Source organism: Dichotomopilus funicola (genome assembly GCF_033296635.1).
Source record: "Dichotomopilus funicola strain CBS 141.50 unplaced genomic scaffold C8A04scaffold_60, whole genome shotgun sequence".
Taxonomy (NCBI): domain Eukaryota; kingdom Fungi; phylum Ascomycota; class Sordariomycetes; order Sordariales; family Chaetomiaceae; genus Dichotomopilus; species Dichotomopilus funicola.
Window position 1 is genome coordinate 144,305 of NW_026944081.1, and position 19,195 is coordinate 163,499.

General features: G+C 54.0%; 8 protein-coding genes across 8 annotated transcripts; 3 read left to right on the forward strand and 5 right to left on the reverse strand.

Moving 5' to 3' along the window:
* Positions 1-598: 598 nt before the first annotated feature.
* Positions 599-2,202, reverse strand: C8A04DRAFT_39187 (amidase signature domain-containing protein; the record flags this gene model as incomplete). The annotated part of the gene is made up of 4 exons (XM_062784488.1): positions 599-800; positions 958-1,460; positions 1,538-1,871; positions 1,958-2,202. The coding sequence occupies 4 exons, from the start codon at positions 2,200-2,202 to the stop codon at positions 599-601; spliced, it is 1,284 nt and encodes a 427-aa protein (XP_062634723.1).
* A 102-nt stretch (positions 2,203-2,304) lies between these two features.
* On the forward strand, positions 2,305-3,191 carry C8A04DRAFT_39188 (NUDIX domain protein; the record flags this gene model as incomplete). The annotated part of the gene is made up of 2 exons (XM_062784489.1): positions 2,305-2,334; positions 2,712-3,191. The coding sequence occupies 2 exons, from the start codon at positions 2,305-2,307 to the stop codon at positions 3,189-3,191; spliced, it is 510 nt and encodes a 169-aa protein (XP_062634724.1).
* A 327-nt stretch (positions 3,192-3,518) lies between these two features.
* Positions 3,519-4,559, reverse strand: C8A04DRAFT_31104 (tyrosine phosphatase family-domain-containing protein; the record flags this gene model as incomplete). Its single annotated transcript, XM_062781642.1, has 3 exons — positions 3,519-3,675; positions 3,739-4,067; positions 4,125-4,559. The coding sequence occupies 3 exons, from the start codon at positions 4,557-4,559 to the stop codon at positions 3,519-3,521; spliced, it is 921 nt and encodes a 306-aa protein (XP_062634725.1).
* An 887-nt stretch (positions 4,560-5,446) lies between these two features.
* Positions 5,447-6,939, reverse strand: C8A04DRAFT_39190 (uncharacterized protein; the record flags this gene model as incomplete). Its single annotated transcript, XM_062784490.1, has 3 exons — positions 5,447-5,623; positions 5,695-6,635; positions 6,789-6,939. 3 exons carry the CDS (start codon positions 6,937-6,939, stop codon positions 5,447-5,449), a joined length of 1,269 nt encoding a protein of 422 aa, XP_062634726.1.
* A 944-nt stretch (positions 6,940-7,883) lies between these two features.
* Positions 7,884-9,140, forward strand: C8A04DRAFT_39191 (Alpha/Beta hydrolase protein; the record flags this gene model as incomplete). Its single annotated transcript, XM_062784491.1, has 2 exons — positions 7,884-8,069; positions 8,172-9,140. 2 exons carry the CDS (start codon positions 7,884-7,886, stop codon positions 9,138-9,140), a joined length of 1,155 nt encoding a protein of 384 aa, XP_062634727.1.
* Positions 9,141-9,467: 327 nt separating this feature from the next.
* On the reverse strand, positions 9,468-13,342 carry C8A04DRAFT_39192 (Glycylpeptide N-tetradecanoyltransferase; the record flags this gene model as incomplete). The annotated part of the gene is made up of 8 exons (XM_062784492.1): positions 9,468-9,869; positions 9,933-10,509; positions 10,573-11,308; positions 11,913-11,981; positions 12,042-12,761; positions 12,827-13,024; positions 13,082-13,155; positions 13,236-13,342. 8 exons carry the CDS (start codon positions 13,340-13,342, stop codon positions 9,468-9,470), a joined length of 2,883 nt encoding a protein of 960 aa, XP_062634728.1.
* A 951-nt stretch (positions 13,343-14,293) lies between these two features.
* C8A04DRAFT_39194 (uncharacterized protein) lies at positions 14,294-16,638 on the forward strand (the record flags this gene model as incomplete). The annotated part of the gene is made up of 2 exons (XM_062784493.1): positions 14,294-14,553; positions 14,637-16,638. 2 exons carry the CDS (start codon positions 14,294-14,296, stop codon positions 16,636-16,638), a joined length of 2,262 nt encoding a protein of 753 aa, XP_062634729.1.
* A 516-nt stretch (positions 16,639-17,154) lies between these two features.
* C8A04DRAFT_39195 (glycoside hydrolase) lies at positions 17,155-18,707 on the reverse strand (the record flags this gene model as incomplete). The annotated part of the gene is made up of 4 exons (XM_062784494.1): positions 17,155-17,790; positions 17,865-18,120; positions 18,182-18,267; positions 18,324-18,707. 4 exons carry the CDS (start codon positions 18,705-18,707, stop codon positions 17,155-17,157), a joined length of 1,362 nt encoding a protein of 453 aa, XP_062634730.1.
* Positions 18,708-19,195: the final 488 nt, after the last annotated feature.

The following is a 19,195-nucleotide window of genomic DNA, read 5'->3' on the forward strand; positions in this document are numbered from 1 at the left end:
ATGCGATAGTGCCAATCAAAAGTTGGGCGCTGGAGAAGAGAAAGTGGGCCAATTTTCAGAGAAGACAAATGGCTTTTGTTGCACCAAATGAAGACCCCTTTATCCTGTGACATAGGCATCGTCGACCTTTTCTTTGGGGTTGCGCACTACGAAACATCCGTGTTCTTTGCTTACCTAACCGCTCGTCCACCGCTCTGGGTTCACCGAGTCACTTCGCTCTCTGATCGGTGGGCACAGTGGTTATTGATGTCATTGTCGTCCTTGAGCACTTTTCCCTCGAGCTTTGTTCACTGAGGTACCCCCTCTCCCACCGGGCGTCGTATAAAACAACCCTGGTCCACTTAGACTTTCGAGCCTCTCTCTCCCAACTTAGAAACCCTGTCTTGTACGACTTGCTCGAGGTCGGTATCTGGCAGCATATATAGCCGAAATGATCCCTTATTGTGAGCTTTCTCAAATGCATGTACCACTTTGAGTAGTGTATGTTCCGCAAACCTCCTGGAATAAAAGTAGATTGGGTACCTAAAGTCACGTTAATAGCAATTCGGCTGTTGGTTACATCCTGTCAAACCTGGGTATAGCAAATGAACTGGAAAACTCACGGGATCCCCGGGCCCACGGTGATGAGATCGCCATTGGCATTTCTCTGGATGGCCTTGTCAGGAGGGTAAAACCCGAGAGGGAAGGACAGAATGGGCGACCGCTCAAGACTTGCGAAGGTAACAGGAATGGCGGAGCAAGTTGGCGTCGCTAGGACATCAAGTTGATGCCTGTCCATAGCACCTTTCATACCACCCTCCCTGTTGATAAAATCACAAAGTGTCTCTACCCCCTTGAACTCCTGGGATTCGCGATCGATGGAAAGCGAGAACTCGAAGCTCTCAACGTCGTGGTTTTGGAAAATCCTCTCTGGGATCCTTCTTGGTCAATTCAGTGATGTCCTGTAATGTTTGTAACCCAAGAGGATTGGTTGCGAGCGTCTTGAGATATGCTTCGATGCTGGGCGCGAGGTCTCCATGGGTTATCATTCGACGCTGATACGGTGTTATCGCCTTCCAGCCCTCCTCGGCTAGCAATCCGACGTCCTGGACGATCTCAGCTCCAAGATTCTTCAGTTTCGAAAGCGCCACCTCAAAGCTGTTGGCTTCCTTGGGTTCGATCTGGCCGATTGCCGTGGTCGGGACGCCAATCCTGATCCCATGCAGATCAGTCCCGGCGCAGGCGGCCGTGTAGTCAGGGATCTTGTCAAAGGGGATTTCGTTTGTGAGAGGATCTCGGTCACTCTTACCGGCCGCGACGCTGAGGATGGTTGCGCTATCTTTGACATTCCTGGTAAACACTCCTATTGCGTCAACTCGGTCCGAGCCTGGCATTGTCCCATCACGGGATATCAAACCCGGTGATGACTTCAGGCCGACCAGGCTTGCCTTGCCGGTTGGGTGGCAAACGCTGCCATTTGTCTACAAGGACATGTTATCAGTTCGGCACGTCATTGCACAAAACAAAAAGCAGATGCGGTGGGCTCGTTTGTATGTACCTCGGTCCCAATCCCAGCGAAGCACAATCCCAGACTAGTCGCGACTGCAGAACCCGTGCTGCTCCCTGATGCCTTCATGTTGGGATAAAAGGCGCCGGTACACTGGCCACGGCGAGCGTTCCAGCCCGACGGTGCATTTGTCCACCTGTAGTTTGCCCACTCGGAAAAGGCCGCCTTTCCCAATAGTACACATCCGGCCCGGCGAAGATTGGCCGCCACGGTTGACTCGTTGGCCAGTTTGGCGCCCAGAAGGATAAAGGACCCGGCGGTCGCCTCCATCTCGTCTAGGGTCACGATATTGTCTTTGAGGAGGATGGGCACGCCGTGGAGTGGTCTTCCAGGCGATAGATTGTTAATAGGGTTGAGGTCAAGACCGTGTAGAGGGGGAGGGATAGGATAGGGTCACCCGAAGTTACTTACCCTCGCCTCCCGGTCGTTCTGACCTCGGAATCTAGCGACTGCGCGATTGCCTCGGCGTCAGGATTGATCTCGATGATGGACCGGAAGTGGTCGTCCACCTCGTCGATTCGTTTACGGTATGCTGTGACCAAATCGACCACCGTAAACCTGCCATTGTCGAGTCCGGCCTCGATGTCGTCGAGGGTGATGTCGAGCAGCGACGGAAGGATTGTTCCCGGAGAGGGCGCTGGGGCTAGCTGCCTCATTAGCGAAGACTACACGCAGATGATGCGCTGACAATACTGACCTCTCCAAACCGCGGGTGTAGACAGTGATGCCATCGCTATTAACAACCCAAGCCGTCAACGATGTCTGATCAAAACCCCATAGAAAGGCGGGTCTGTCATCTGGCTGTGATGCCGTTGGTCATGTTCCGGGCATACTAACGTTAGCGCGGCAAGAAACGGAAGCTGTGCGTTCGGCCTGTTGGTGACGACCAACACACAGTGCTGCCTGCGGGAGTACCTCGGGGGGCGGGTCTCATGCCCTCGCCAAATTCTCCCACAACGCAATAATGCGAACAACCTGAACTCAAACTCTTGCCAATTTTACAAATTGGGAACCTCGCGACTCGGGACGATCGCAGAGTTGTCATGGAAGGTTGGTCGAAACCGCTTATTCGATGACAAAGCATACCTAGCGGACTCTTTATCATTGACAGTTTCCCCGGGTTCCCATTTTGATAGTCCTCACTCACACCAACGTGCCAACCAAGGTAATCGGCACAAGGCAAGGAGGAGTTCAGTACTCCGAGCGTCTCGCCGTCCGGGTTGTTGTCCTTTCACCCAAGGGTGAGGTCGCTCTTGTCAAAGCGAATCGAGACAATTACTACAAGCTACCCGGCGGTGGGATCGAGAGCGGAGAGGATCATGGAAAGGCCGCTGAAAGGGAGGTGCTGGAAGAGACCGGCTGCCACGTCTTGGTGAAACCCGGATGTTTCGCTACCACGGAGGAGTTCCGCAACGACCTGCACCAGATCTCTTACTGCTACCGAGCTACCTTGCTTGACGGTCACCAGCCCGGAAATCCGGAACTGACAGAGGAAGAGGTATCGGATGGCTTGAAACATGAGTGGGTTCCGGTCGAGAAAGCGCTGCAGACCATGGAAAATGTGGAACCTACCTCTAAGTTGGGGCGTTACATCAAGGAACGAGACCTGTTTCTCTTGACTGAGTTTCTCAAGTCCATCCAGTAACCTATAGCGGTGGCGATTTACTTTGGTACAAAATTACATGCCCCCTATATCAGCTGGTAATTAGGTTTGGATTATAGAACTATGCTTTGTCGCGATCCCCGCGCTTTATGATAAGTCCGTTGAGCGGACTAATTCGTCATCTCCCACACGGAAGACGGATACAAGATACCTTATATAACTAGACGTTCATATTTTGTCTCTATTTCCTCTCTTCTTGCAAGTAATTTGATATGTTGTACTCGTTTGCACTCTCCAAAGTCTCGTACCCGCTCTTTCATTATGCTAGATCAAAATTGATTACCGCCCTATCAAGGACTGACCCTGGGTTTATTCCACTATGCTATCACTGAGAGGCACATCAACAACTAGATTATCCCGCAGTTGTTGAAGCTGAACGGCGGTCAAGATTCTTGACTCCAAAACTCTCCTCTCCAACCCCCCATTACGTCCCGCCCGCTCTAGAAACGCTTGCATAGCCTCTTTCCTATCTCGATGTCAGTTACAGCATCACAAACAAAATCCAACGTCCGAAACTTCACCGACGTACCTAGCACTGAAAAAGCTCTCCTCCTCTTTAGTAATCCCCGGCCCGTTAGGTCGTATTTCCTGGATAATCTGCGCTACCTTCTCCTGAATCCCAAGCGCTGTCAGGGCGTATTCTTGTGCGACGACCACGTTTTCTACACCACAGAGGCTCAAAATGAGAGCACAAATTACGCCGGTTCTGTCTTTGCCCAGGGAGCAGTGGATGAGCGTCGGCTCAAGGCGGGAGGGTTTAGGTGTGGCGAGATGTTGGAGGATGGTTTTCAAGGGTTGGTATGGGTTTTGGGGTGAAGTAGCGGCATCTAAGACTTGTTCGTAATACTCAAAAAACCCCTGATTCAGTTAGTCAGAGGGCCGAGTAAACCAGGGCACGGGGGTCGGCTAGCGTGCCTCGATACTCCCATTCCTCAGATTCCGATCCCGGCGAGCACGCTGGCCACTTGTCACATCGGCGTCGGTAAAGACAGCGGTTTGGACCCTCGGAATTTCCTCCCAGGCCCAAACTTTTCCCCAGCCCTTTTCCACACTCTCTCCGATTTCCGTGGTCGATCGAAGGTCGACGATTCGGGAGACCCGAAGCTGCTGTAACTCAGACAGGCCTCGAGTTGTGATTTTTGACGGGTCTGCCGACCGATACAGAATTCCCTCCCTAACCGCTTTTTTGGCCTGGCCAGCGAGTGGGTAGCCACCGAAGTCGCGGAAATTGTAGAGACCATCAACGTCGATGAATGGTGGTGAGGGGACGGGTTGCAACGAAGATATCTGTACTTTGTGGGGCTCGAAATGGCCCTCGGGCTGGCCGCAGAGTGGACAAGTCTCATCCATCGTGAAGATGATAAGAGTATATTGAACCCCTCAATAGCCCTATGCGTGTTTTCAAATCGCAGGATATGAACGTGACCTGGTTGGTATGAGGTGTTGAAGGAAAGTCGCACAAATAACAAATTGCTCTCTAAAGATAACAGGGCTGCAAAAAGCAATAAGACGAGCAGGGTAGTACTACTAATAAATAGGAGCGATAGGTGGTTAGAGTTTTGCTGCAGCCGCCCAAAACTGGAGACAGGTCACTTGCGTTGCGGCAGTGCATCTCGTGGTTCTCCAAGCCGACTAGGTATCACGACCAACAACCGAACCACCCAACCAACAGTCCAGGTCGCCTCCACCTTCACCTGGACAGCTTGTGCGTGAGGATTTCGCCTGCTGCCTTGCGATCGGCAAGTTGCTTGATGCCGTTGGCGCATGGTAAACACTGCTGCCCGGGGCCAGGGTGATGTCTGCATATATACAGTGTCTATACGTATTATTCCTACGGTGCGGGAGTAAGGGGTTAAGGGGCTCGCTGTGGGCAAAAAAAGCGGCACACCAAGATCCTGGATAGGTACCTAGGTAACTTACTTTTCTGCAAAAGTGAAAAAAGATTAACAAGAATAAATAAAAACAATGGAAGAAGGAAGAAATGTATTGGACTGAGGGTATCCGTTTTGGTCTGCCGCTTTTTTTGGCCACACCGAGGGGGGTTAGGGTTAGATCGCTCCCATCTTCACTGAACTTGACGCAGTTGCGAACTCCTGGGTTATTGTATTAAATACTGTCTCCATTCGAGAGGTCACGGTTGTATGTACAAGTGTTACCTAGGAATCAAAGCTGGAAAATGGGTGGCACAGAACGTTGGCTAGCGTGAGAGGTAGAGCTGAGTCCCTCCGTCAGGCCTATCATTCATCCACAACGGGTTCTGCAACGGGTTCCAAACTCCTAAACGCCCTCAGAGTCTTCGCACTACTCAAAACCCGCCTTAAATACCGGTCGTAGTTCCACCCCAGTCCCTCCGCAGCCAGAAGACTGAGGTTTGCCTGGTCGTCACGTCCTGGTCGGCCCGGGCCCGTCACGTTCTGTCGAGTGAATGAAAGTTAGCGCCATTTAACAGCCCTCTATCCGAACGGTAAGAAAGGGCGTAACAAACCGGCTTCATGTTCACATCAAACAGCGCAAACTCCGAGCCCGGCTCATCTCTCCGCCGGCGAACATCTATACGTATCGGCCCGGCCACGCGAAGCAGCTCAGCTGCACGCTTGCACTCGTCCATGGCTCGCACATAGGTCGGATCCCGCTCAACCTCCTCGCGGGGTACCACACGCGAGTTTGCCGTGACGGCGACAATCCCACTGTAAGGCGCGACGCCATCAGCGTGGTTGAAGCGCCGAACGATGGGGAGCGCGCGGTAGCCTTTGTCCGTGCCGTCTTCGCCAACCTCATTGTTGTCGTAGCTGTTGATATCATCATTTCCCACCACCGGTGGAAGCACCGTCACCGTTGCCTCCTCGCCCGCAAGAAACTTCTCCACCAACACCGCGGGCGACTCCTTCCACAACCCCTCAACATGAGCCATCCACTCCTCCTTACCCCGACACACCTTTACCCCATGACTACCCCTCCCCCGGATCGGCTTAGCCACCACCGGAAACGTCACCTCCCCCTGCGCCACCAACCTCTCCAACTCCCCAACCCCTTCCTCCTCCCTCACCACCCACGACCGCGGCAGCGTAAACTTAAACCCCTTGGTCCGTCGCAACCACTCCGCCGTCCACGCTTTATCATCATACTTCCCTAGCGTCAGCGGGCCCTGCCCGACGACACGTATCCGGTCCAGACCAAACTCGGCAGCGATTCGCGAAGAGGTTTGCAGCGGGTGGGAGGCGAACAGCACGGTGTTGGCCCAGATATGGGTGGCGCCGCGGGAGAGGGCGTCGAGGATGCCGGCTTCCGTGTCTGGGAAGCTCCAGGCTGACTCGAGGGTGGGGTCGAGGGAGTCGGGGCCGGGTGTGGGAGTTATGAGGTCGATTGGGGGGTGGGAGGGGGAGGATTGGAGGGTGTAGGCGATGTCGGCGCTGGAGTCGCGGTAGCCTGGGAGGGAAGGGGTGAGTTGGGAGGTACTGGATACTTGTAATTGGTGTAATTTGGTGTTGATGATATCAAAAGGACTCGAGGAGTGGGGTTTAGGGGAGGTAATGGGCATCGGAGTTGAGTTCGAGGGTTAAGAAAGGAAAGAGCAGGTACCATTCGGTTTCTTGGGCTTGCGGATGCCATTGACGGGTGGTGGGTCGAGTTCTTGGTACAAGACGGCGACTCGAAGAGGACTTGAGGTGGTCGTTGCGGTGGTGAGAGAGCGCCTGCACGCTCTCCACACGGAACGAGTTATAGAAGCCATGGCACGCAGGATGTCCTAACAACCTGATTTACGTGTTATTTCTATTCTATTTTATACTTTTTTCTAACAACGTCAAACGACGAAGTCCTTCGTATGTCCGAGGTAAAGCCATGAAAGCTGACTAAAGTTAGCCCCGACCCCCCTGCCTGCGTTTTCAGGTACCCCACATTAGGTATCTGATGCCGGCACCCCTGGGGTAGAAATGCCTTGCGGTGGCTAAAAAAGCGACAGGCCGCGGACAAAAGAGAAAAAAGACAAGAATAAATCAAAAAAGTGAAAAAGAGGAAAAAGAATAAATTAAAAGGCGAAAGAAGAGGAAAAGGGGTAAAGAGTACCAAAAACACAAATCAAGAAAGTGAAAGAAGGCAAAAGAGTAAATCGTAGCTTAACACAGGATTTCAAGTAACAATAGTAGAACTAGATAGATATTAAGCTTGTAGGCAGCTATTCTAGTTATAATCGCCAAAATCTGTCAAGATTTGATCGACTGTTGACGAATTGGACTCAAGCTAACTATCTGTTTTGGTCTCCCGATTTTTTTGGTGACAGCGAGGGCGCTTGGGTTGTGCGTGCATCTCCTTCGCACCACCCCAATGATTCCCAACAACAGAGCCAGCTGGGCTTAATGATATAATTAATTCACTAAAATGTTCAGACCGTTTAAAGATGTGTTATGGTTCCGAGGGTCAACCGGAAGCACCTCCCTTGCGCATCAGCAGTCTGAGATCCAGAGATAAGGCTGTTCAGTGGGGGGCATTTGGTGGAAAGGCCCGTGCCCAGGTGGGCCTATAAAAACTCCTTGTTACCCTGTAGGCAGGTGCGCGTCACCTTGGTGGAACCCGAAACCTCTCCTCTCTAACAATAGCAAGTGTTCTCAATCCGTAGATAGATTTCCGTAGGCGCCGACCTGCACCGCTCTACGTGCCTTTACAGCTAGACCCAAAATGACACCCAAACCACCCCCACCGCGCATCCCTACGGCAGCGGAGACGCTCAAGCACCCGGCATTCCGGACAGCCATATGGAGGCTCAAGCCGGATCGCAAGGGATTGGCTGCGGTAGGAAACGGCCGGGGCGGGCCGTTCAGGATCTCATGGGAGATCCATGGCGTTGGCCCCATCAAAGTTGTGGTATGTTTCTGATCCTGTGACCTTTCACGGTTTCGCCCACCCATGATGTATTAGAATGCTTCATGCATCTCAACACTAACCCCACCTCTCCTCCTTCCTCAGCTCATCATGGGCCTGGGCGCTCTCAAATCCGCCTGGCAGCGCCAAACTCTCCACTTCGGCCACGAGCGGCGCGACGAGTACTCCGTCCTGCTGTTCGACAACCGCGGCGTCGGCGAAAGTGACAAGCCCTTCATGCGGTACAGCACCAGCGAAATGGCTCTAGACATCGCCGAGCTCCTCGCCGACCCTGCTGTCGGTTGGCTGCCTTCCTTCCCCCTCCCGTCTTCCCCGTCCGACCCGCCCGCGGCCCGCACCCTGCATGTCGTCGGGACCTCGATGGGCGGGATGATCGCGCAGGAGCTGGCCGTGCTCATCCCACACTCACTTGCCTCTCTGTCGCTGATAGGCACGGCGGCGGCTGTGGAGAACACGACGACGTTTACGGAGAATATCATGAAGATTGCCTCGATGATTCTACCTAAGGGGGGAGATCGCTCGATGGCGGATGCGACGCGATCGATCTTTGCGCATGAGTGGATCAGCCTGCCAGACGACGTCCACTTGCCCGACCCGGCCACCACGCCCGGGTGCTTGCCACCGTTTGCCGATAGTCTCTCATCGACGGAGGGCACGGGGGGCAATGATGACAAGTACCTCCGGTTCGATACCAACGCGCAGCGGTTCGTGGCGCAGGAACTGCACAAGCAGATGGACCCGGCGGGTGGGCGGTTCAAGCTGAAGGGGTTTATCCTGCAGCTGATTGCGGCGGGGTGGCATCGGAAGAGTCCGGAGCAGTTGGCCGCGATGGCGGATGCGGTCGGCCGGGAACGGATTTTGATCATGCATGGGGTCGAGGACGGGATGATTACGATTCCGCATGGGCATAAGCTGATTGACTATGTTAAGCCGGAGAAGGGGTTGGTGCTGGAGGGGCTAGGTCATGCGCCGCTGCTGGAGAGATGGAAGTGGTTTCATGAGTTGTTGACGGAGCACTTTTTGGCAGGGGAGAAGTTGAGTGGGCGGGGATAGATGGAAATGATGGGAGAGGGAGGAGTATGAGGGAGGGCAAGTGTATAATTTTGTTAACGGCACAGGCGTGTTTAGTCGGCTACTTTGTTGGCGGCTCTTTTTTAGCTCGCGGGTTTTCATTATCGGTTAGCAAGCATCATCATAACGGATGGCGGGAACACGGTTTATGGATGAAAGGGATATTGGGAATATAAACGGCTCTTAATGTTTTACAGGCATTGTTTTGACGTGGTATCGTGCTTTTCGGCCGATAGTTCACACTTCCTTGGTTTCCTTGTTATGATCAATATCGCCCCTCAACCCCTTTCACTCTCATCTCCTCCCAAGTTAGAGCATCGTAAATCCAACCCCACTCGAAACCCCTTCCTCTAGTTGGTTTTTCTTGTTCACCCCACCATGAATCGGGTTTGCCTTGTAGTTGAACAAGTAATAATGGAGCTGCCCGTCGCCCGGCCCAAACTTTTGTTGCTCCAGGAACAGTGAGTTGTCCATCAGCGAGAGGGCGTTGAAGACATCAAAGTTGTGCCGCTTAGCGAAGATCAACGCGTCGGCGATGAGCGCATTGAGCCTAGCCCCGAGTGCCGCCCGGTCATCAGGAGCGGTGAAGGCCACGTCGCTGGCGTAATAAAAGAGGTAAGCGGCGCGGATAGATGAGTATTTTTGCGACTGGATGACGGAGGATTCGAGGCAGTAGAAGGAGAAAAAGTCGGTGATTTTGCCGTCGTTGTTCTATACGGGGTTAGCAAACCTGATCTGGGGGGAGCAAAGACCTAGATTGGATAGCGAGCGTACCTCTACGACGTAGGACCAGATGACCTGCTCTCCAGGTGCGTCCTTCTTATGAAGTAGCCAGTGGTCAATTTCATCCTTGTTCCACACCGGTGTCAAGTCGAACCGCTTCAGATAACGGGTGAGAAGATCGTGTACGGCATCCAAGTCCTTTGCCTCCATCTCACGAAGCCCACGCGTCGACGTGAGGTCAGGCACATTGTACCTGCGGGCTTGGTACGCCGGTTTGCTGTTGGGTGGACAGGGGCTGAACCCAACCTCATAGAGCTTCATCCAGTTCAGGGCGCGGTGATAATACCGGCAGGTGCTGACTGGGCGGGGCAGCACAATCCCGCCGGTGTAGATGGCCTGCCACGTGCCCTCGAGGTTGATACGCCGCGTAATCTCCTTGATGAGGACCGGCGCGAGCCGCTTGCCACGGAGCTTCTTGTGGATGCAGAGGAAGTTTACTTCCGAGCTCTTAAACACGTTGTCGCGTACCCTCATCTCGGTGGGGATGGCCGAGATGAAGGCACAGAGCGTGTTGCCGCTGCGAATACCTACGTGCCACTCTTTCCTCCAACCTGGGGAGAGCAGGGACCTATAAAAGCGGTGTCAGCATTCCCAGTCCGAATCAAATACACCCCTGCGGGAATTAACTTACCACTTCAAAAGCGAGTTCGAGTACTTGAACCGGAACATGGCCTCGTCGTCCTCGACATAGTGGCCATACAACAGCTTCTCCACCTCTTCAAGCTCCGCATCATTCGTCAAATCCATAGTAACCCAGCGGAACTGCTCCAGAGCCAACGAGATCGGCTCTGTCGCAATTTCCTCAACCTTCTGGATCCTTAACGGCCCTTCCTCGATCAACTTGGGCTCCTCCTCACCAAACTGCGGCACAGGTTGAGTGCTCCAAAACTTGTATGACGCCATATCTTTCCTGTTCTTCCCGCTGCTCGCCAGCCCTGTCATAATATCCTGGAGCTTGAGCTTCTTGAAGGCTTCGATCGCGCTCGACGTTGTATCCGAAGACCCCTCGCCGGCATTGCCGCCAAGCAGCTCGTTGGCTAAGGCCGGGTTGAGAGCGATGAACTCGCTAATTTGCTGCGGTGTCAAGGTATCGAGAGCTTTCTTCACATCCGGCTCGGATTGTGCCCCGCCTCGGCCGAGAGCGTCGGAGAGTGCTTGCTTGACCTTCTTCTTCTTGCTCTTCTTCTTTTTCTTCTTTGCTGCTCCCTCTGCGTTTCCACCCGCCGCTGTTTGCGCAGGAGTATCTTCCCCAGCTTCCGATCCGGACTCGTCCTCCGACTCTACAGCTTGCTTCTCAGTTTGGTCGGCTGCCGCGTCGGCGGCCTCGAGAGCTGCAGCCTCCTTGGCCGGGTCGACCTGTTTCGATTCTTCGGACATCGTGGGCGTGTGTCGGGCCGTGGGCCGGAGAAAGGGGTGTTGTCGTTCGAGTGCCGAAATGACGCGCTCTGATTAAGTACAGCTTCCAGGAAGATATGTACACGATCCAGGAGTGATTCTACCCCGTGAGTTAACCTTGAGACAGATCACGTTCGAGAGTTGGTGTTGGCTACGGGCGACAGCGGCGTGGAGTGGGGTCATTTGGAGCTCGTCGCGGGGTTCAAAGCTGATCGCTGCCGCCAAGAATAAAATAAAGTGGGGCATCCTCGTGCCTTGCAGACAACACACTCGACAACGCTACAGGTTGGTGCTCGACTTCCATGATAATTCAATGGTAATGGTGTTGTCCTCGCACCTTATTATCAGAAAGGTTCTGGGCTATTGCTCCCAAGAGAACGGTCTGGCGCTTACGTTGTGAGTTGGCGTTCAAGTGCTGCCAAATAAAAAGGAATTCCAATTCTGTAAAATACAAACTAGTTTATCAAGCCCGTATTGACTCGCCGTGTCCGGCGTTTTAGAAGGTATCTCGTTTCTATAAATACACCTTGATCCTCGCATTCTCGGAACAGATATTTCACGTCAATGGAGGGTCACTCTCATCCAACCTAAATGACCTCATCACAGCCAACAAGACAGGCGTGTATGTCAAGACCGAATTGTGCCCTAGGATCGTCAGTTCTCCGGTCGTGAGGCAGTTATAGAGAAAGGGGCTTGGAAACTTACCTCCATGAGGGAATAGCTCCTGCCGCACAACCACATCCCCCTCCTGCCATGTCGACACAAACGCATGCTTCCCTTTCACTAAAGTTCGTTTCTCCTTTTCCACCTTAAACTGATCCCACTCCGTCCCAACGTCTCCCAACCCTTCTACCGCGGCCCGAAACAATTTGTCATCCTCATGAGACGGAATATCCCAATCATTCTTGGCATGAACCATACTCAACCTCAACCTCCCACCCCTCGCCTTCACCCCCTTGACAATCTCCCTCCACCGCGCCGCGCTCTCCCAAGTATCCACCACCCGCCCCATCACTTGGTTCAGCAGCCACGGCCACATAGTCAGCGGCCGCAGAACCGGCACCCAGCCTGCAATAGCGTACCCGCTCAACATATCCGGCAAAGAACTGAACCCTGCCACAAGTACCACGCCTGCAAAATCCCAATCCTCATTGAGGGTGAAATGTTCCGTCGCGGCAGCGGCCACGGCGGTGCCTAGGCTGTGGCCAAGCAATACGATGCGGGAGGGTGGGATACCTGCGGTGTGCACGGCCCAATGGATGGCGGCTTCGGCATCGAGGATCAGGCCTTGCTCGGTGGGCGTGCCGGTGCTGAGGCCGAAGCCGCGATAGTCAAGGGCGAGGAGGTGGTAGGGAGAGTGCGATGTAAGGGAGCGGTAGTGCTCTGGGCGATAGCCTTGGGTTAGTTGCGCGGCGTTGCCGTGGACTGTCATTGTCAGGGTAAGATTATGTCGCAACCAAGGGTGATAACGACTGTCATGCTTTACTCACAGGAGATGATTAGCTTCGCATTTGGGTTGTCGCGTAGGAGACGGAAACCCGCGGTGGTCGTGGGGTCAGCAACGACACCTGTTGGTTGGGACGCAAGCTCCGTTTCATGCTGGGCGTAGACAGATAGGGGGAGAATGTGCCACGCATAGAGGTTTTGACTGTCCGCAGTCTCGAGATAGAAGGGGGTTACTTGATTTTCTAGCGGGGTTTTAGCGAGAAGGTTATACGCAAATATCTGGGAGTGGACAGACTCACTTGCAAATCCCCATTGCTCCGGCTCATTGATGTTCCCCCACCACAAGGTGTGTATCTTGTGGGCGTACAGGAAACTGAGAAGAAACGACCCACAATTAGTCGAGCTGAGACGAAACATGGGAACATTACCAAAGCGGAAATATGGAAACCCTACTTTCGTTGTACATATGGGATGGCGGTCAATCCGATAAACAGTCCATACAACGCCAATGGCACGCCAACGACAAGACTCGGCACTAAGTAGGAGGCCGGGTTGGCCATCTTGGATGATGGTTTTCTCGCAGGTTTGGACTTGGACATTGCAGATTCTACCCGGAGGCCATTAAGCCGAGAAACATCAACACTGTTTCATCATCCGGCAACCGACTATTTCCATCCGAGAATTGTAACGGAATTAAGGTGCAGGATCAGGGAATTAATCCCAAGTCCGCCGAGCACGGGTGACGTTGGAAATGTGGGGCACAGTGGATTCTTTGTAGGTTACGAATTTAACGCGCAGCCGCGTCGAAGCAAGGGCATATTTGTTAGTCCGCCTCTGGCCCGCCTCAGAGTCCAGGAACGGATCCCTGACTTTTCATGGCAGTGATTCCTCGTTTAAATTTGGGCTGCTTATTCATGTTCATATGCTTGGTAGAATCTGAAGAACAATAACCCGAAGTATTGTACACTCGAGGTTTTGGTCCGGGCGTATTGTGCAAAGTTGTCATTGAAGCAATACTTACAATAACACCCCCTGGGAACAAATCCACCCCAAGCTATCGTCAGCGTGCGCCGGGAACTTTCCACACAACCTGGTCTTAAAGAATAGGTAGGTCTTTTGGTCGGATCATTCGCAATGCAAACCGCCTGAACATTGCAGGCGAAGCTTGGCAAGAACCTCCAATCAGCGGCATTTCCCGGCGCAACAGGGATCATTTAGCGCGTCCGAACTGACGCCAGGGCCCATCCATTTTCTTTTAGGTCCCCGGCTCTTCTTCCCCAAGCATTTCGCAACAAGCAGGAGCTTCCACTTGCAAACTTGCAACCAAGCCTGGGGCCAAGTCGTGTGCTCACATCGACCACGTTTCCAGGCCCCAACAACACTCCGGGTTCTTTTCGTTACACTACCTACTTGGGTTCTCTCGCTGCTTCTGGCACCCGCTACAACGCCCATGAATAAATATATGACGATCCGTCGCTCGCTTCGCACATCTGCTCCGGCCGGCTGTCGCAATGGAGAGAAAGAGGAAACTTCCGGCTCGCGCGGCCGCAAGGGCTGAGCAGGCCGCAAAGAGGAGGACTATGACTCCGCCGCAGAGATCCGTAACCCCAGCGCCAGCACCGACACCGGTCCCCGAGCCCGAACCGACTCCTATCGAAGAACCGCCAGCACCTCTTCCCAAGACTATCAGCGCCGGCAAGCCGCTGCCGACGGTGGATTCTCCCCAGCCCGACGACCTCTCCTTACACGACTTTCAAACGGTTACTGAGAGGTATGTGCTCTCCTGCGCGCCTGTTTTAAGGATCTGGTCTTCGCGAGAAGAACAAGAGACACTCTGTGACTAACGCTCGACAGTGGTGTTCTTTCCGAGTCCTTGTCCCGATCACGTTCAAAGTGGACGATGGAGGGAACATTCGAGAAGTACTGGACCAAGCCGATCAAGAAGAGAGGACAGATCATTGAAGAGCCGAACAACCCTCCCAAGGAAAGCATGGTTAAAATCGGCCAAGTGACTATTACCGTGGAGCCACACGTCTTCGAAGCGACAATGTATGCCGTCAAAGATCCGAAGCCGCATCCTCCCCCGACCCCAGAGCGACCCGTTATGCAATATGGCCCCCCGAACGGATCAATGCCTCCCCCGCCTACACCGCAACCAAAAGCGATGGCACCGACCACCGTGCCCGCATCACCTTCGGGACGCTCGTCAACCCCGTCGCTACCCCAAGCCCCCGGCCGATCCCCCATTTTGGTCGATACGAAACCGCCATTTGGGAATATCCCAGCACCCGCACAAGCACCGGCACCATCAGTAGCGCAGCCAAGCGCTGGTCAATCTACCCCAGACCCAATACACACGCCGCATACGGGAAGGCCAATGGTCTCCCCTCGAGGTATGGAAGCGGTTCTCTCACCGGCGACAACAACCCCGACGGTCGCCCACAACTCCCCGGGCCCCCACGCACCGCCCCCCAAGGTAACACCCCCGCCAAACCATCAACCCCCGCCCAACACAACAACCGCAGGTTTTGTGGCGCCCTACCCAAGGCCCGGAACCTCAGGCACCAATAGCGCGCCCCAAAATGGGACACCCACAACGCCCGCAGGGGCAGCAGCCAAGCCAGGCGGAGCATTGCCCGATCCCATCATTCTTATGCTGGCTGAAAGGGCTGGGACAGACCCCCAACTACGCGATCTTATGAAACGTGTTGCTGTGGGCGACGCCGCGAAGCATGAGCTCGAGCGTTTCCAGGCAGTTATTGACGCTCTAACCGCTGAGAGCAAGCGGAATGGAAACACCTCTGGGCCATCTGCAGATCGGCTGCTGGTGGATGGCAAGACTGTCCGGTACTTTGCGGATGAAGTTCGGGCGATCCTGGACATTGTGCTCTCGTCGAACCCAAATCAAACCTCGGCAGACCTCCGTCCGCCTGTGGGAAGTGACACCTTAGTTGTGACGCTGGTCAAAGCAGCCCTGGACGACCACAAGCTCCGGGACATGGTGCGACGGATCGCCGAGAACAGGACACAGTTTTCGGACGCCACAGATCTCAAAGCTATCCTGGATCGGCTCCGGACACAAATTCTCAAGGACAAGGAGCGCCAACAAACCCAATCGCCGGTCCCGCCTTCACCGTCAATGTCCCGGCCCCAGGGGGTCCCGAATGGACATGCTGCGCCGTCTCCCACCACCCACCAATCTCCGGTGCCTCAAACCGCGCTCCGGTCTAAGGGGCCACCCCCACCTCCCCCGAAACCTGATATCTCTGCTGTTGTCTTCGAGTTCACAGGTGGGAATGGGGACCGCTATCTATTCCCCAAATTCAGCCTGCTTGAGTATGTGCCTGTATCTTCAGGCCAGCAGGTCATTGCGTCCTTCTTGATCGTGCGCAAGGGGAGTAAAGCAGAATACCCTATGGCAGATCCCGACCTCGATTACTACCAACCCCTTACTGTCCGCCTCTTCACCCCTGTCGGGCGGCACCTAGAGAACCTCGCCCGGGTCGTGGCGCCACCCGACGAGGTACGCCGTTACATGGATGATATCATGCACAACATGACCAGAGCCGAGTACATTCTATTAGCCATGAGGCTGCCTAGGAGAGATGGTACAGAAGATGAAGCAAATGACAATGGTCGTGACAGCAAACCGGTCAACGGCGGGCTTACCAAGGAGAAGGAGAACGGGTCAGAGACGCTTCGGAAAACGGGTTTACCGCCTCCTAGTGTGTTGTGGACGACCAAGGCGGCCAAACCAGACGTCCTCACCAAAGCCAAGGGGTTGATGAAATCTGTGGATGCGGAGGAGCAACAATACCAGAACTTCATTTCCTCAGTGAGCCGCAAGGAGGTTTGAGTGAGGGCGTCTTGGGTAGTATTGGGGCTATGTCCTTTGCGTTATTGCTGCCCCATGGGTGGGTTGGCTGTTTACAGGGGACTTCATGGGCGGGTCATCGTTCCTGCAAGGCTTGGGGGGGTTTACATTGCTCTTTCATTATTTTCTCTCAGGCGGGTTGCGTAAAGGGACGGTAGCAGGCTCGGTGAAGTCGGCTGGCTGGCTGGGCAAAGACATTGCGGTTGGAGTTTGTGCCGGCGTTTTGGGTTTTAGCTTTATCCCTTTTTTTATTTGTCTTCCTTGCTATTTCTTATCCCGATTTCCATCAACATACCCGGGTTGCTTTGGTAATTTAGTCTGATGAAATAGAAACAAGTTTTCTCACCTACATACTGCAGCTTGTTCTTGCGGTGCAGTTGTGTTTCGGGACAGAGCATCACGTTCACAATTCTAACATAAGACTTTTGATGGAACCGCGACTCTTTACTATGCTAGCAACGCCGTAGGTTCATGCGCCATTCCCTGTTCGATCCCCAATCAGTTCCCAGCCTCCTCCTTCGAGATGCAATCCACGCCAATATCCCCCTGAATATTCTCGCACACAATCTGAGGCTCACCCTTCGGACTCGTGATATCAATCCGCTCCAAATGAATCCCACTGCACGTCGCCCCCGGCGAGCACGTCAAGTCGGCCACAACCCTTCCTTCCAACCCACTGCTTGACCCATGCACATTAATAAACTTCACATCCGTAATATCCACCTTACTCGGATACTGCGCGCACTGCTCCGCGTCAATATCGAAATAACACTGATCCAGCACAATCGGGTGGTCGGTATTCTCCACGTGGATATCCTCGTACGTGATATTCGAGATGTACCCGTACCCTACCCCGGGACCGGCCCACGCCTTGAGACGCGCGCCGTTCTGGCCGTTGAGGAGCGTGATGTTTTGCAGGTAGGCGTTGGAGATGTAGTCTTTGACTCCCGGGTACTGGCCGATGCTGCCCATGCTCACGCCGTGGGTGCCGTTGCACCAGAGATTGCGGACGAGAATGTCTGTGGTGTTGGGTTTCGGGGAGAAACAGTCGTCGCCCACGTTGACGCGGGTGTTGAGCACGGTGAGGCCGGCTACGTTGAGGGAGTCGAAGCCGTCGGTGTTTTTGGGGAGGCTCTGCGATGGGGGTTTGGATTGTGAGCTTCAGTATTGAATGAAGGGGAAAGGGGTGTGTGCGTGGGAGGGCTTACGGAAACGTTGGTGGACACGGCGGAGATGTAGACGTCGTCGAACACGACGTTGTTGGAACGGACGAAAAAGTTGGTCCAGCACGGTGAATCCTTGAGATGCAAGCCCTTGACCTCGATGTTGGTGGCGTTGTCTGTCAGGAAGAGAATGGGACGGTAGTACGTGTTGTTTGGGTCGAGGATCTCGGCGCCCGAGAAACCGTCCCACCACGCCTGGCCGTTTCCGTTGAGGGTCCCCGATCCGTAGATCTTGATGTCCCTGGGATGTGTAAGTGAACGGCCTAAGGGGTACAACAACGGGTTGCATGGACAGTGCTTACTTTCCACCCCACACCCAAAAGGTGATGCTCTTTTGGAAGTCATAGTAGAAGTTGTTGCTTTGCCAGTACTCGATGTCGTTGGTGAACTATAGCTGTTAGTGTTGTTATCATCATGCTGTGGGGGGATTGTATTGAACCATACCTTCAACTCCCCGTCAATCTTAACATACACGTCATTCAAGAAGCTCAAGTCCAACTTCTTCCCAATGACATACTTCTTCCCCTTTTCCAGGTGCAACAAACCCCCATTGTTGGCTTCCTTGATGGCCCACAAGAAGTCCTCACTGATGTCGTCGTTGTCATCCTTGGACGCACGGATCGTGATCTTGGTGCGGTCGCCCTCAACAGCGTTGCCCCAATCGTCCGTTTTGCTGCATTTCTTCAGCTTGGGGGCACGCTGTTTGAGAACTTCGAACCGTGACGGTGTGATTGAGGCGCCGGCTGGGATGAGGCCGGTGTCAACAGCCAAGGCAGACACCGAGGCCAGGGAGCCCGCGAGCGAGAGGAGGGCGGCGAGTGACTTCATGGTGGGTGATGTCGAACTACAAAGACAATCTTCCTGGGACAAAACGGCCCCGGTTCGAAGCCGGGGACCTGGGCGTATTTAACATTCACAATCATGATTTCCGCACCAACCTCGCAACGGTCTTATTCCCTGCTACGCATGGATCGTTCTGCGGGGAAGGGTACATCACGCCGTTGGCATTAGCGACGAAGAATTTCTCCGTGACCCTAGGATTGTGACGAAGTTATTCTTCCGTTCCTTGGAGAAGCTAACCCCAAGAAACCCCAACGAGTCGGGTCATGGCACCGCGAAGTTTATTTCATGGCAGAAAGGTACGCGAAAACGGCGAGTTGGGGTAATGTTGACCGGGGTTGTTTTCGCGAGAGACCCCTCACCATGTCTGCATTCGCGTTGGAGGCGACGTCTTGGTTCGTGGGATGATAAACACGGAGACTTGGGCTATTTATCCGCGAATGGCGTGTCGCTGGGGATGGCCTTCTTCCGCGTCC